The following is a 14,600-nucleotide window of genomic DNA, read 5'->3' as shown; positions in this document are numbered from 1 at the left end:
TGCAGCTGCAGCTACCAGTGTGTGAATGAGTGTAAAGTCCTCGGCCTCCGACAGGAAGAGGAGCTCATTTATCTAATGAAGGTATTGTGTCTGATAGCAGCTTTTGCTTGGATCAAACCTCCTCCCAAAAACATCTAAACACAAACAACAACAACAACAACAAGCTTCAACATCAACCCAAGCATGGACATGACCACAAACAGCAGAGGCCGGACCAGGACCCGGCCCTCAGTTCAAGGCTAAAACTGTAAAACTCAGTAGATGACGATTATATTACATAATGTTTGCTTTATAGTGTTGTAATAAAACCCGACGGACCCTGAATGCGTGTGCTGGGTCGGTGGACCACCAGGAGCCATGATGGATTGGAACCATGAAGCATCCTGATCAGACTCTCTGGGAATGACTGATCGGTTTGTGGAGTTAGGAGTCCGACTTCACGAGTAAACAAGCTGAAACCAGAACTGATGCGGACTCTGACTGCTTCAAGCGTTTGGATCAGCTGCGTTCTCGACGGAGTTTCCAAACAGTCTCTGAAAATTCTCACTTTCCTCTCCCGAGTCCCAACGTTCCATCTCTGTGCCACTGCTGTTTAAAACAGCGAGAGGAGCCCGTTGAGGTGGCTCAGCCATCTGGTCAGGATGCCTCCTGGACACGTCCAACCGGGAGGAGACCTGAAGGAAGAGCCAGGACACGCTGGAGGGACTATGCCTCTCAGCTGGCCGGGGAATGCCTTGGGATTCCCCCGGAGGAGCTGGGGAGAGGGAAGTCTGGGCCTCCCTGCTGAGGCTGCTGCCCCCGTCACCTGACTCCAGATGAGCGGAAGAGGATGGATGGATGGCATTAAATCAGCAAAACAGTCGCGGTGTCGTCGTTTGGGTCTGGAACCCGTTTGGAACCCGTCTGTGATGTTTGTGTCTGAGCGAGATGTTCTAGGTAGAAAACGTTCTAGATAGAAGAACGAGAAGGGTTCCCTTTCCACGCCTTCTTGATGCTCTGGAGTCTTTAACAGCTTCTGTTTTTCCACCTTTATTCTTTTCTCTCTTTTCTATTTGTCCTCATTCTTCTCCTCCCTCTGTCCTTTATCTGTCTCCTCTAATAGCTGTTTGGCCATCGGCTCCTCCTTGTTCTTTCTCCAGTCCTCCTCAGTTCTGCTTCACCTCATCACTTTCTCCCCGTAGCGTCTTTCCTTCCCTACGTGTCGGTCGCTCTCTCACTCTGGTTTCATGTGGCTTCGTCACCCGGCTTCAGGCCAGAGCCTCCCTCTGAGCTGCAGCACAAACACGCTGCTGTCAAAGCGTCGTCAGTCAGAGCGCGTCAACGTCCCGCTCTCAGCGTGGACACTAGTCGTGTCTGACGTGTCTCACAGCTCCACGGTCATTTGGACCAGCAGCACGACACACACAGACCAGGAGACGTGGGACACACGACCCAAAACCCCAGAACAGCGTCGGTCAACAGGAGCCTGCTTTTGTTGGAAAAAGCACAAAACCAGCTGGTTCCTGGGTCAACAGTTAGTCAGGTACTAAGTTGAAGAGCAAACCCTAACAATGGGTTAGACCCAGGGTTAGGGTTTGCTCTATTCCAGGATTAAACTAACCCTCACCCAGGGTTAAACCAACCCTAATCTGGGTTAAACCAACCCTAACCCTGGGGTAAACTCTAGGTTTAGACTAACCAGCAGTTTGAACTCACCCAGAGTCGCTGCTGTTCCCACAGATTAAGGCATCTTTGGCTCCTTCCACCTTGTACAGGTTATCTGGAACAGAGAAAACAGGAAGGAAGGGTTGAGGTGTGTTTGAATGAACCAGAACCGGGCCCATTTGGACCTCTGTGTTGTTTCTCAGGCAAATAAATGATCTGAAATGTTTTAAATGTTCTGAAGGCTTTTCTGAGACTAAACCTGATACACAGTTGGGTTTGTGCTCCAGAACATCTGCCTGTTAGCTTCCTGTCTGGAACACCTCAGCAGCAGTGATGTGTGAGTCATGACCAAATCGTTCAAGAGTCACTTTACTGATTCATGAATCATGATTTACAATCCCATTGACTCAGTGACTCAAAAACCCTGATTTATCTTGGTGAGTGACTCTTTAAAACTTGACTCAGTAAAAGAAGAGTTTACCGTCACTACTCAGCATGGATCAGCTGAGGGGACTCTGGTACTGGTGTGGTTCAGCCCGGTTAGAGGTCCGTATGGAGACAGAACCATTAGAGCAAACAGATTTGTTCAACATTAATTCAACCCCTACCCTGACCACAGGCCATTTCTGAGAGCACTGACACACTTCAGGAGCCCAGCTGACCTACATACTCCCAAACTAAAGTACTGACCTAACCAGCTCCAGAGCTTTTAACGGGTCGTCAGCTGCTGCGGTTCTGATTTGATTTTACCCAAACAGCCTTCAGAGCTGACAGGAAGCAAACAGGTTCTTGTTCTGGGAACCAAACAGGAACTTTTAATGTCTCAGGGAGGTTTTTAACATCAGCGTTTTCTCTGCTTCTGGCCCATTAAACTGCAGGCTGACATTAAATAAAGATGTTTTATTGGATCCAGCAGGAACCCCCACCTGAGAGGGTTTCACAGATCTGCAGAAGCATAGAAAATTGTCTCTACGGGACATCGGAGGACCGGGATTGTCTCCATTTCTCTTTAAAGCTCCAGAGCAGCAAATTACCGCCTTTCCTCTCCTGAGTTCTCCTCAGCAGGAGATGCATTCACAGGAGGAAATCTGAGTTTGTCAGAGGCAGCAGGAGAGTTATGAGGCTGTCTGTTAAACACGATCAAGATCTGATTAATGTGTTTCAACCCAAAGTCATCCGTCAGAGGCTGGATTCACCCAGAGCAGCTGGAAACGCGGGTCCTGTGGGCTGGCTTTGACAGATGACCAGATCTGGTGTTTGTTCCTCTGGACAAGACTTCTGAAAACATCTCAGCAGGAACCACTGCTGGAGCAGCTTCAGCTGGGAACAAAGGCTACTGGTTTATGTTTGTTTACACGAGTTCTGATGGTTTTGTGTTGGTTTGAGTGAGTTCTACTAGTTTTATGTTGGTTTGAGTGAGTTCTACTAGTTTTATGTTGGTTTGTGTGAGTTCTACTAGTTCACTTTGGTTTAAATGAGTTCTACTAGTTTTATGTTGGTTTAAACTAGTTCTACTAGTTTTATGTTGGTTTGAGTGAGTTCTACTAGTTCCCTTTGGTTTGAATGAGTTCTACTAGTTTATGCTGGTTTGTGTGAGTTCTACTAGTTCCCTTTGGTTTAAATGAGTTCTACTAGTTTTATGTTGGTTTAAATTAGTTCTACTAGTTTATGTTGGTTTAAATAAGTTCTACTAGTTTTATGTTGGTTTAAACTAGTTCTCCTAGTTTATGTTGGTTTGAGTGAGTTCTAAATGTTTTATGTTGGTTTGTGTGAGATCTACTAGTTGATGCTGGGTTGAGTGAGTTTTACTAGTTTTATATTTGTTTAAATGAGTTATACTGGTTAATGTTGGTTTAAATGAGTTCTACTAGTTTTATGTTGGTCTGTGTGAGTTCTACTAGTTCACTTTGGTTTAAATGAGTTCTACTAGTTTTATGTTGGTTTAAACTAGTTCTACTAGTTTATGTTGGTTTGAGTGAGTTCTACTAGTTTAATGTTGGTTTGTGTGAGTTCTACTAGTTCACTTTGGTTTAAATGAGTTCTACTAGTTTTATGTTGGTTTAAACTAGTTCTACTAGTTTATGTTGGTTTGAGTGAGTTCTACTAGTTTAATGTTGGTTTGTGTGAGTTCTACTAGTTCCCTTTGGTTTAAATGAGTTCTACTAGTTTTATGTTGGTTTAAATTAGTTCTACTAGTTTATGTTGGTTTAAATGAGTTCTACTAGTTTTATGTTGGTTTAAATTAGTTCTACTAGTTTATGTTGGTTTAAATGAGTTCTACTAGTTTTATGTTGGTTTAAACTAGTTCTACTAGTTTATGCTGTTTGAGTGAGTTCTCCTAGTTTATGTTGGTTTGTGGAGTTCTACTAGTTTTATGTTGGTTTAAATGAGTTATACTGGTTAATGTTGGTTTAAATGAGTACTACTAGTTTAATGTTGGTTTGTGTGAGTTCTACTAGTTCCCTTTGGTTTAAATGAGTTCTACTAGTTTTATGTTGGTTTAAATTAGTTCTACTAGTTTATGTTGGTTTAAATGAGTTCTACTAGTTTTATGTTGGTTTAAACTAGTTCTACTAGTTTATGCTGTTTGAGTGAGTTCTCCTAGTTTATGTTGGTTGGAGTGAGTTCTACTAGTTTAATGTTGGTTTGTGTGAATTCTACTAGTTCCCTTTGGTTTGAGTGAATTCTACTAGTTTTATATTGGTTCAAAAGAGCTCTCCTAGTTTATGTTGGTTTGAGTGAGTTCTACTAGTTTAATGTTGGTTTGTGTGAGTTCTACTAGTTCCCTTTGGCTTAAATGAGTTCTACTATTTTATGCTGGTTTGAGTGAGTTCTCCTAGTTTATGTTGGTTGGAGTGAGTTCTACTAGTTTATGTTGGTTGGAGTGAGTCCTACTAGTTTAATGTTGTTTTGAGTGAGTTCTACTAGTTCACTTTGGTTTAAAAGAGTTCTACTAGTTAATGCTGGTTTGTGTGAGTTCTACTAGTTTATGCTGGCTTGTGTGAGTTCTACTAGTTTATGCTGGGTTGAGTGAGTTCTACTAGTTTATGCTGGGTTGAGTGAGTTCTACTAGTTTATGCTGGGTTGAGTGAGTTCTACTAGTTTATGCTGGGTTGAGTGAGTTCTACTAGTTTTATGTTGGTTTAAATGAGTTATACTGGTTAATGTTGGTTTAAATGAGTTCTAATTGTTTTATGTTGGTTTAAACTAGTTCTCCTTGTTTATGTTGGTTTGAGTGAGTTCTAATTGTTTTATGTTGGTTTGAGTGAGTTCTACTAGTTCACTTTGGTTTGTGTGAGTTCTACTAGTTCACTTTGGTTTAAATGAGTTCTACTAGTTTTATGTTGGTTTAAACTAGTTCTACTAGTTTATGTTGGTTTGAGTGAGTTCTACTAGTTTAATGTTGGTTTGTGTGAGTTCTACTAGTTCCCTTTGGTTTGAATGAGTTCTACTAGTTTATGCTGGTTTGTGTGAGTTCTACTAGTTCCCTTTGGTTTAAATGAGTTCTACTAGTTTATGCTGGTTTGTGTGAGTTCTACTAGTTTATGCTGGGTTGAGTGAGTTCTACTAGTTTTATGTTGGTTTAAATGAGTTATACTGGTTAATGTTGGTTTAAATGAGTTCTAATTGTTTTATGTTGGTTTAAACTAGTTCTCCTTGTTTATGTTGGTTTGAGTGAGTTCTAATTGTTTTATGTTGGTTTGAGTGAGTTCTACTAGTTCACTTTGGTTTGTGTGAGTTCTACTAGTTCACTTTGGTTTAAATGAGTTCTACTAGTTTTATGTTGGTTTAAACTAGTTCTACTAGTTTATGTTGGTTTGAGTGAGTTCTACTAGTTTAATGTTGGTTTGTGTGAGTTCTACTAGTTCCCTTTGGTTTGAATGAGTTCTACTAGTTTATGCTGGTTTGTGTGAGTTCTACTAGTTCCCTTTGGGTTAAATGAGTTCTACTAGTTTTATGTTGGTTTAAATTAGTTCTACTAGTTTATGTTGGTTTAAATAAGTTCTACTAGTTTTATGTTGGTTTAAACTAGTTCTCCTAGTTTATGTTGGTTTGAGTGAGTTCAAATTGTTTTATGTTGGTTTGAGTGAGTTCTACTAGTTTAATGTTGGTTTGTGTGAGTTCTACTAGTTCACTTTGGTTTAAATGAGTTCTACTAGTTTTATGTTGGTTTAAACTAGTTCTACTAGTTTATGTTGGTTTGAGTGAGTTCTACTAGTTTAATGTTGGTTTGAGTGAGATCTACTAGTTCCCTTTGGTTTGAATGAGTTCTACTAGTTTATGCTGGTTTGTGTGAGTTCTACTAGTTCCCTTTGGTTTAAATGAGTTCTACTAGTTTTATGTTGGTTTAAATTAGTTCTACTAGTTTATGTTGGTTTAAATAAGTTCTACTAGTTTTATGTTGGTTTAAACTAGTTCTACTAGTTTATGCTGGTTTGAGTGAGTTCTCCTGGTTTATGTTGGTTGGAGAAAGTTCTACTAGTTTAATGTTGGTTTGAGTGAGTTCTACTAGTTCAATTTGGTTTAAGTGAGTTCTACTAGTTCAATTTGGTTTAAAAGAGTTCTACTAGTTTTATGTTGGTTTAAATTAGTTCCACTAGTTAATGCTGGTTTGTGTGAGTTCTACTAGTTAATGCTGGTTTGTGTGAGTTCTACTAGTTGATGCTGGGTTGAGTGAGTTTTACTAGTGTTATGTTTGTTTAAATGAGTTATGCTGGTTAATGTTGGTTTAAATGAGTTCTACTAGTTTTATGTTGGTTTGTGTGAGTTCTACTAGTTCCCTTTGGTTTAAATGAGTTCTACTAGTTTTATGTTGGTTTAAATTAGTTCTACTAGTTTATGTTGGTTTAAACTAGTTCCACTAGTTAATGCTGGTTTGTGTGAGTTCTACTAGTTAATGCTGGTTTGTGTGAGTTCTACTAGTTTATGCTGTTTGAGTGAGTTCTCCTAGTTTATGTTGGTTGGAGTGAGTTCTACTAGTTTAATGTTGGTTTGTGTGAGTTCTACTAGTTCCCTTTGGCTTAAATGAGTTCTACTATTTTATGCTGGTTTGAGTGAGTTCTACTAGTTCACTTTGGTTTAAAAGAGTTCTACTAGTTAATGCTGGTTTGTGTGAGTCCTACTAGTTTATGCTGGCGTGTGTGAGTTCTACTAGTTTATGCTGGGTTGAGTGAGTTCTACTAGTTTATGCTGGGTTGAGTGAGTTCTACTAGTTTTATGTTGGTTTAAATGAGTTATACTGGTTAATGTTGGTTTAAATGAGTTCTACTAGTTTTATGTTGGTTTGTGTGAGTTCTACTAGTTCACTTTGGTTTAAATGAGTTCTACTAGTTTTATGTTGGTTTAAACTAGTTCTACTAGTTTTATGTTGGTTTGCGTGAGTTCTACTAGTTTAATGTTGGCTTGTGTGAGTTCTACTAGTTTTATGTTGGTTTAAATGAGTTCTACTAGTTTTATGTTGGTTTAAACTAGTTCTACTAGTTTTATGTTGGTTTGCGTGAGTTCTACTAGTTTAATGTTGGCTTGTGTGAGTTCTACTAGTTTTATGTTGGTTTAAATGAGTTCTACTAGTTTCATGTTGGTTTAAACTAGTTCTACTAGTTTATGTTGTTTTGAGTGAGTTCTACTAGTTTAATGTTGGTTTGTGTGAGTTCTACTAGTTCCCTTTGGTTTAAATGAGTTCTACTAGTTTATGCTGGTTTGAGTGAGTTCTACTAGTTTAATGTTGGTTTGAGTGAGTTCTACTAGTTCCCTTTGGTTTAAATGAGTTCTACTAGTTTATGCTGGTTTGAGTGAGTTCTCCTAGTTTATGTTGGTTTGAGTGAGTTCTACTAGTTTAATGTTGGTTTGTTTGAATTCTACTAGTTCCCTTTGGTTTAAATGAGTTCTACTAGTTTATGCTGGTTTGAGTGAGTTCTCCTAGTTTATGTTGGTTTGAGTGAGTTCTACTAGTTTAATGTTGGTTTGTTTGAATTCTACTAGTTCCCTTTGGTTTAAATGTGTTCTACTAGTTTTATGTTGGTTTAAACTAGTTCTACTAGTTTTCTGTTGGTTTGCGTGAGTTCTACTAGTTTAATGTTGGTTTGTGTGAGTTCTACTAGTTTTATGTTGGTTTAAATTAGTTCTACTAGTTTATGTTGGTTTAAATTAGTTCTACTAGTTTATGTTGGTTTAAATAAGTTCTACTAGTTTTATGTTGGTTTAAACTAGTTCTACTAGTTTATGCTGGTTTGAGTGAGTTCTCCTGGTTTATGTTGGTTGGAGAAAGTTCTACTAGTTTAATGTTGGTTTGAGTGAGTTCTACTAGTTCAATTTGGTTTAAGTGAGTTCTACTAGTTTTATTTTGGTTTAAATTAGTTCCACTAGTTAATGCTGGTTTGTGTGAGTTCTACTAGTTAATGCTGGTTTGTGTGAGTTCTACTAGTTCCCTTTGGTTTAAATGAGTTCTACTAGTTTATGCTGGTTTGAGTGAGTTCTACTAGTTTAATGTTGGTTTGAGTGAGTTCTACTAGTTTAATGTTGGTTTGTGTGAGTTCTACTAGTTTAATGTTGGTTTGTGTGAGTTCTTCTAGTTTAATGTTGGTTTGTGTGAGTTCTTCTAGTTTAATGTTGGTTTGTGTGAGTTCTACTAGTTCCCTTTGGTTTAAATGAGTTCTACTAGTTTATGCTGGTTTGAGTGAGTTCTACTAGTTTAATGTTGGTTTGAGTGAGTTCTACTAGTTGAATGTTGGTTTGTGTGAGTTCTACTAGTTCCCTTTGGTTTAAATGAGTTCTACTAGTTTTATGTTGGTTTAAATTAGTTCTACTAGTTTATGTTGGTTTAAATTAGTTCTACTAGTTTATGTTGGTTTAAATAAGTTCTACTAGTTTTATGTTGGTTTAAACTAGTTCTACTAGTTTATGCTCGTTTGAGTGAGTTCTCCTGGTTTATGTTGGTTGGAGAAAGTTCTACTAGTTTAATGTTGGTTTGAGTGAGTTCTACTAGTTCAATTTGGTTTAAGTGAGTTCTACTAGTTCAATTTGGTTTAAAAGAGTTCTACTAGTTTTATTTTGGTTTAAATTAGTTCCACTAGTTAATGCTGGTTTGTGTGAGTTCTACTAGTTGATGCTGGGTTGAGTGAGTTTTACTAGTGTTATGTTTGTTTAAATGAGTTATACTGGTTAATGTTGGTTTAAATGAGTTCTACTAGTTTTATGTTGGTTTGTGTGAGTTCTACTAGTTCCCTTTGGATTAAATGAGTTCTACTAGTTTTATGTTGGTTTAAATTAGTTCTACTAGTTTATGTTGGTTTAAACTAGTTCCACTAGTTAATGCTGGTTTGTGTGAGTTCTACTAGTTAATGCTGGTTTGTGTGAGTTCTACTAGTTTATGCTGTTTGAGTGAGTTCTCCTAGTTTATGTTGGTTGGAGTGAGTTCTCCTAGTTTATGTTGGTTGGAGTGAGTTCTACTAGTTTAATGTTGGTTTGTGTGAATTCTACTAGTTCCCTTTGGTTTGAGTGAATTCTACTAGTTTTATATTGGTTCAAAAGAGCTCTCCTAGTTTATGTTGGTTTGAGTGAGTTCTACTAGTTTAATGTTGGTTTGTGTGAGTTCTACTAGTTCCCTTTGGCTTAAATGAGTTCTACTATTTTATGCTGGTTTGAGTGAGTTCTCCTAGTTTATGTTGGTTGGAGTGAGTTCTACTAGTTTATGTTGGTTGGAGTGAGTCCTACTAGTTTAATGTTGGTTTGAGTGAGTTCTACTAGTTCACTTTGGTTTAAAAGAGTTCTACTAGTTAATGCTGGCTTGTGTGAGTTCTACTAGTTTATGCTGACTTGTGTGAGTTCTACTAGTTTTATGTTGGTTTAAATGAGTTATACTAGTTTTATGTTGGTTTGTGTGAGTTCTACTAGTTCAGTTTGGTTTAAATGAGTTCTACTAGTTTTATGTTGGTTTAAACTAGTTCTACTAGTTTTATGTTGGCTTGTGTGAGTTCTACTAGTTTAATGTTGGCTTGTGTGAGTTCTACTAGTTTAATGTGTGCTTGTGTGAGTTCTACTAGTTTTATCTTGGTTTTAAATGAGTTCTACTAGTTTCATGTTGGTTTAAACTAGTTCTACTAGTTTATGTTGGTTTGAGTGAGTTCTACTAGTTTAATGTTGGTTTGTGTGAGTTCTACTAGTTCCCTTTGGTTTAAATGAGTTCTACTAGTTTATGCTGGTTTGAGTGAGTTCTACTAGTTTAATGTTGGTTTGAGTGAGTTCTACTACTTTAATGTTGGTTTGTGTGAGTTCTACTAGTTTAATGTTGGTTTGTGTGAGTTCTACTAGTTTAATGTTGGTTTGTGTGAGTTCTACTAGTTTAATGTTGGTTTGTGTGACTTCTACTAGTTCCCTTTGGTTTAAAAGAGTTCTACTAGTTTATGCTGGTTTGAGTGAGTTCTACTAGTTTAATGTTGGTTTGAGTGAGTTCTACTAGTTTAATGTTGGTTTGTGTGAGTTCTACTAGTTCCCTTTGGTTTAAATGAGTTATCCTAGTTTATGTGGGTTTAGTGAGTTCTACTGGTGTCACGCTGGTGTTCCATTGGGTTTTGCCTATCCTTGTTTTTACTGTGCTTAACTGGTTATTTTGTTTCTATTTCCAGTGCTTCATGCAGCAACACAAACATTGATCTCTATGCTGAGGCTGATTCCAGACCAGCCCACCAGGTCGACCTGATGGTTGCAGTCTCGTCTCTCAGGTTTCACAGCAGCTTTTAAAGATCAATACAGAAGCCTGAAGGGGACAATTATTTTAAGTGATGGATGTCAAAGAAAAATGGAGATGAATATTTAGATGGTACATTAGCAAAGGGCTGTATGTCCTGATGAAACCTTTCACCTTACACTTTAATGATAAGTGATAAGTTATCTGCACTAGCACCTTTCTGAGTCAGAGGACTCCAAAGCACTTTACACAAACGACATTCATCCATTCACACACTGATGGTGAGGAGTTACATAATTGCCACAGATGTCCTAGGACACAGTGACAGAAGTCACTAGTGTCTCCAGCCACAAACAGCAGAAGGAGGGTGAAGTGCCTTGTCCAAGGACACAGCAACAAACACAGAGGGAGCCTAGGTTCAAAACAGCAACCCACCAATTACAGGGTGAATTCATAACCCCTGAGCCAATCACTGCTCCACAAGGATGCACTGCAACACCAACAGCTGATGGTTTGGGCTGCTTCTCTTGCTGCAGAACTCAGAGTCCACCAGAAACTCCTCTGGATCCCATCAGGATCCAAACACATCAGCAGACCCAAGCAGCTGCAGAGTCCAGACCAGAACCTGGACTGGTCCAGTCAGAATGTCACCCTGAATCTGATGAAAATCTAAAAACCCTTCAGAAATTCAAGACAAATATTGCTTAAGGCACTTAAAACATCTCAGGAATGTCTGGTTGATGGATCAGAAGTTCTGGACTGGATCAGGTGTTTAAACAATGAATGTTCGCATAGCAGACTCTCTGGTCCACGTGACTGATATGATGGATGTTGTATATTCAGGATGACCTGGCAGAGCCCTGTCACATGTGTTCATGCATTAGTGTGTGTGTGTGTGTGTGTGTGTGTGTGTGTGTGTGTGTGTGTGTGTGTGTGTGTGTGTGTGTGTGTGTGTGTGTGTGTGTGTGTGTGTGTGTGTGTGTGTGTGTGTGTGTGTGTGTGTGTGTGTGTGTGTGTGTGTGTGTGTGTGCTCTATGTTCTTTCCCTGCTAGACTGCCTCTGACAGTATGTGTTTGCAGTGCCAACATGACACTGTCCAGTCCATTTAAGAAGCGCCAGTCATCACTGCAGCATCACACACACACACACACACACACACACACACACACTAGTCTTGCTTTCGTTGTGAGGGCCATCATTGACTTCCCTTAATTTTAGCGACTGGATTGTGCCAAACCTGAACCTTAACTAAAACTCATCAGTAGAGCTCTGTGAGACTGTCCCAAGTGAGGACCAGTAAAATGTCCTCTCTTTGGTACTAATGTCCTCAATTTGCCGGTAAAAGACTTGTTTTGGTCCTCACTTTGATGTATAGGCCAGTACACACACGTGCACGCGCACACACGCACGCACACACACACACACACACACACACATACCAGAAGAAACTAGTTGCAGGGATAACAATGTTTTGTTTGATTAGCTTCTGAAACACCCAAATTTACTAATCTATGTTTTTCTGTAAAAATATGAATAATCTCATTAGGAGCTTTGGGTAAAGAGCATTTAGTTGATGACTGTGATATTTACTCATTGAAATAACTAGAGGTCTGTGCAAATAATCCTGTAATATAAGCAAAAACATTTATGAGACAACCTCCCATCCACCAACTGGGAGGTTGGAGCTAATATGAGGCAATGTATACAAAACTAGCTCTTAACGGCGGTTGGCTTGGATTAGCTGTTAACGTAGACTAGATGTTAGCTCAGATTAGCAGTTAGCGCAAACTAGCAGTTAGCTCAGACTAGCAGTAGCTCAGACTAGCAGTTAGCTCAGACTAGCGTTGGCTCAGAAAAGCAGTTAGCTCAGACAAGCCATTAGCTCAGACTAGCAGTTAGCTCAGACTAGCAGTTAGCTCAGACTAGCAGTTAGCTCAGACTAGCAGTTAGCTCAGACTAGCAGTTAGCTCAGACTAGCAGTTAGCTCAGAAAAGCAGTTTGCTCAGATAAGCAGTTAGCTCAGACTAACAGTTAGCTCAGATTAGCCATTAGCTCAGACTAGCCATTAGCTCAGACTAGCCATTAGCTCAGACTAGCGGTTAGCGCAGACTAGCGGTTAGCGCAGACTAGCAGTTAGCTCAGACTAGCGGTTAGTGCAGACAAGCCCAGCTTGATGGGCATCTACTGTATTTCTGTGTGGTACAGAGGCTGAGGAAGCCAGCTACAAGTTATGGGTCGTTTTAGTTTAGTTTTAAACAGGAGCACACTTTTGAACAGCTGTGTAATCCTAATCGTATGCTCTACTGTGAGATCTGTTCAACATGAACCAAGGTTCTGAGAAAAGAACCTGAAGTTCTCACCTTCGTCTTCGATGAAGTCCATGATGGAGGCCCACGTCTTGTTGTTGCAGTAGAAGGAAGTGTTGGCGGGCAGGCTGCCATTGATGCAGTGGGTCGTGCTGCGGACGCATTTCTGCCGCAGGTTTCCCATGAAGAGCTGCAGGCCAATGAGGGCGAAGACGCTCAGGCAGAAGACCGTGAGGATCATCACGTCAGCCAGCTTCTTCACCGACTGGATCAGGGCACCAACAATTGTCTTCAGGCCTGAGGGACCACCGGGATGCAGGAACCAATGATCAGTGTAGCACTCAACATGAGCTGCTCTGAAAAGAGTCTGTTAAACATCAAACAGCTGGTGCTAGGTTAGCCAGGTGTTTAATCAGGTCAGACAAAGATGGCTGCCTTCTGAGCTGGACTGGAAACTTCACCTGGACTTGGCATCAGGGTAAACATAAAAACATCCTTATTTACATCAGCAGCTTTGTTTTCTGCACCTGCTAAATAAATTCACTTTTTAAAAGGAATTTATACTTTACACAAATCACTCATTTTTATTATCCTGTGATGAAATCACAGTGTTCAAATGACTTGTTTATGACTTGGATTTGACACGAGGTACAAGGTTACAACAATGACTTGGTCTCACCTCTCTTCTGGAGCTAAACTAAAGGCAGCCATCTTTGTTTGTGTTAACTTAATGGTGTAAATCTATACGATGAAAGTGACACAAGCTCACTAGTGACCTGTTTCTGTTCAGGTGAATCCTTAAATTCGCCCAGCAGAAACTTTCCACAGAACAATGTCAGGAACACCACACTCAGAACACAAAGGGTGCACACCCAAAGAGCAGGAGGCTGTTTCAGTTCCAGTCCATTCATTAGGAATAGACTGGTTGTCATGGAAACATCTGTAAACTGACAAAAGAATGCCCTTCATGTTTCTGCTCTGGTTTGGACTCGTTAGAACACAGCTTCTCTGTTAGCCGTTAGCACAACATGCTAACATGCAGCGAGTGGAAACAGAGGTGGAACATCTGGATGGATTTAATCTGAGCCACTGAGGAAGAACGTTCTACACGTTTAGTTTCAGTTTAATAAATAATCCAATTTTAAATGAATCCCATTTATGTTTTGGTTCAGCCCGGTTGTGGACAGCTAGCGGCGGGGGTCACGTGGTGTCTGTAGAAGTAAGTCACCTGTGGGCGCTGCTGGGGGCTGATTTGTCTTTTAGTGAGCTGGTGATGAGAGAAGCATAGAAAATTGTCCCAAATCTGCAGATCTTCTCGTTTTTACCTGTTGTGTGATGTGGATGCTTCAGCCATCTACAGATAGTCCAGAATGCAACAGCAAGATGTCTTTCAAACACAAATAGACGCTGTCACATCACTCCCATTCTGGACGATCTTCACTGGCTTCCTGTGCACCATCGAGTGAAATACAAAGCCCTGAATGGTCTAGCACCTCTATATTTGTCTGAGCTGCTCACCCCCTACATCCCCTCCAGGTCTGCCGATCATCTACTGCTCCGCGTTCCCAAAATGAGATATAAAGCTCGTGGGGAGCGTGCGTTTGCTGCTCCCAGACTCTGGAATGTACTTCCTCTGATGGTGTGCCGGGCTTCTTCGCTGACGAGGTTTAAATCCAGCCTGTAGACCCCTTTCTGTCATTTAGCTTTTGGCCAAGGATTGGTCTTTAATGCTGTGTTCCTGTTTTTATTGGCAGTTTTATTTTTATTTCATGTCTACAACGATTAATTTAAATTATTATGTTTTTCTGGGTTGGGTTGGTTTGGATTGGGTTTGGTTGGGTTGGTTTGGTTTGGTTTGGATTGGGTTGGGTTGGTTTGGTATAGTTTGGGTTGGTTTGGTTTGTTTGGTTTGGTTGGTTTGGATTGGGTTGGGTTGGTTTGGTTTGGTTTGGATTGGATTGGTT

General features: G+C 39.9%; 1 protein-coding gene across 2 annotated transcripts in view; it reads right to left on the bottom strand.

The window, feature by feature from the left end:
- The window catches only part of scn5lab (sodium channel, voltage gated, type V-like, alpha b), a 165,003-nt gene that overhangs the window by 96,200 nt on the left and 54,203 nt on the right, over positions 1-14,600 (bottom strand). For both annotated transcript variants that reach the window (XM_070553523.1, XM_054736163.2), the window contains exons 8-9: positions 12,691-12,933; positions 1,696-1,759 (exon numbers count right to left, since the gene is read on the bottom strand). In XM_070553523.1, coding sequence (XP_070409624.1) covers positions 1,696-1,759; positions 12,691-12,933 — 307 coding nt within the window. The remainder of the gene's footprint in view (positions 1-1,695; positions 1,760-12,690; positions 12,934-14,600) is intronic.

The sequence above is a fragment of the Nothobranchius furzeri genome, chromosome 7 (genome assembly GCF_043380555.1).
Source record: "Nothobranchius furzeri strain GRZ-AD chromosome 7, NfurGRZ-RIMD1, whole genome shotgun sequence".
In the NCBI taxonomy this organism is placed as follows: domain Eukaryota; kingdom Metazoa; phylum Chordata; class Actinopteri; order Cyprinodontiformes; family Nothobranchiidae; genus Nothobranchius; species Nothobranchius furzeri.
The sequence above is the reverse complement of the archived record's forward strand: the minus strand, read 5'-3'. Positions and strand labels throughout refer to the sequence as shown.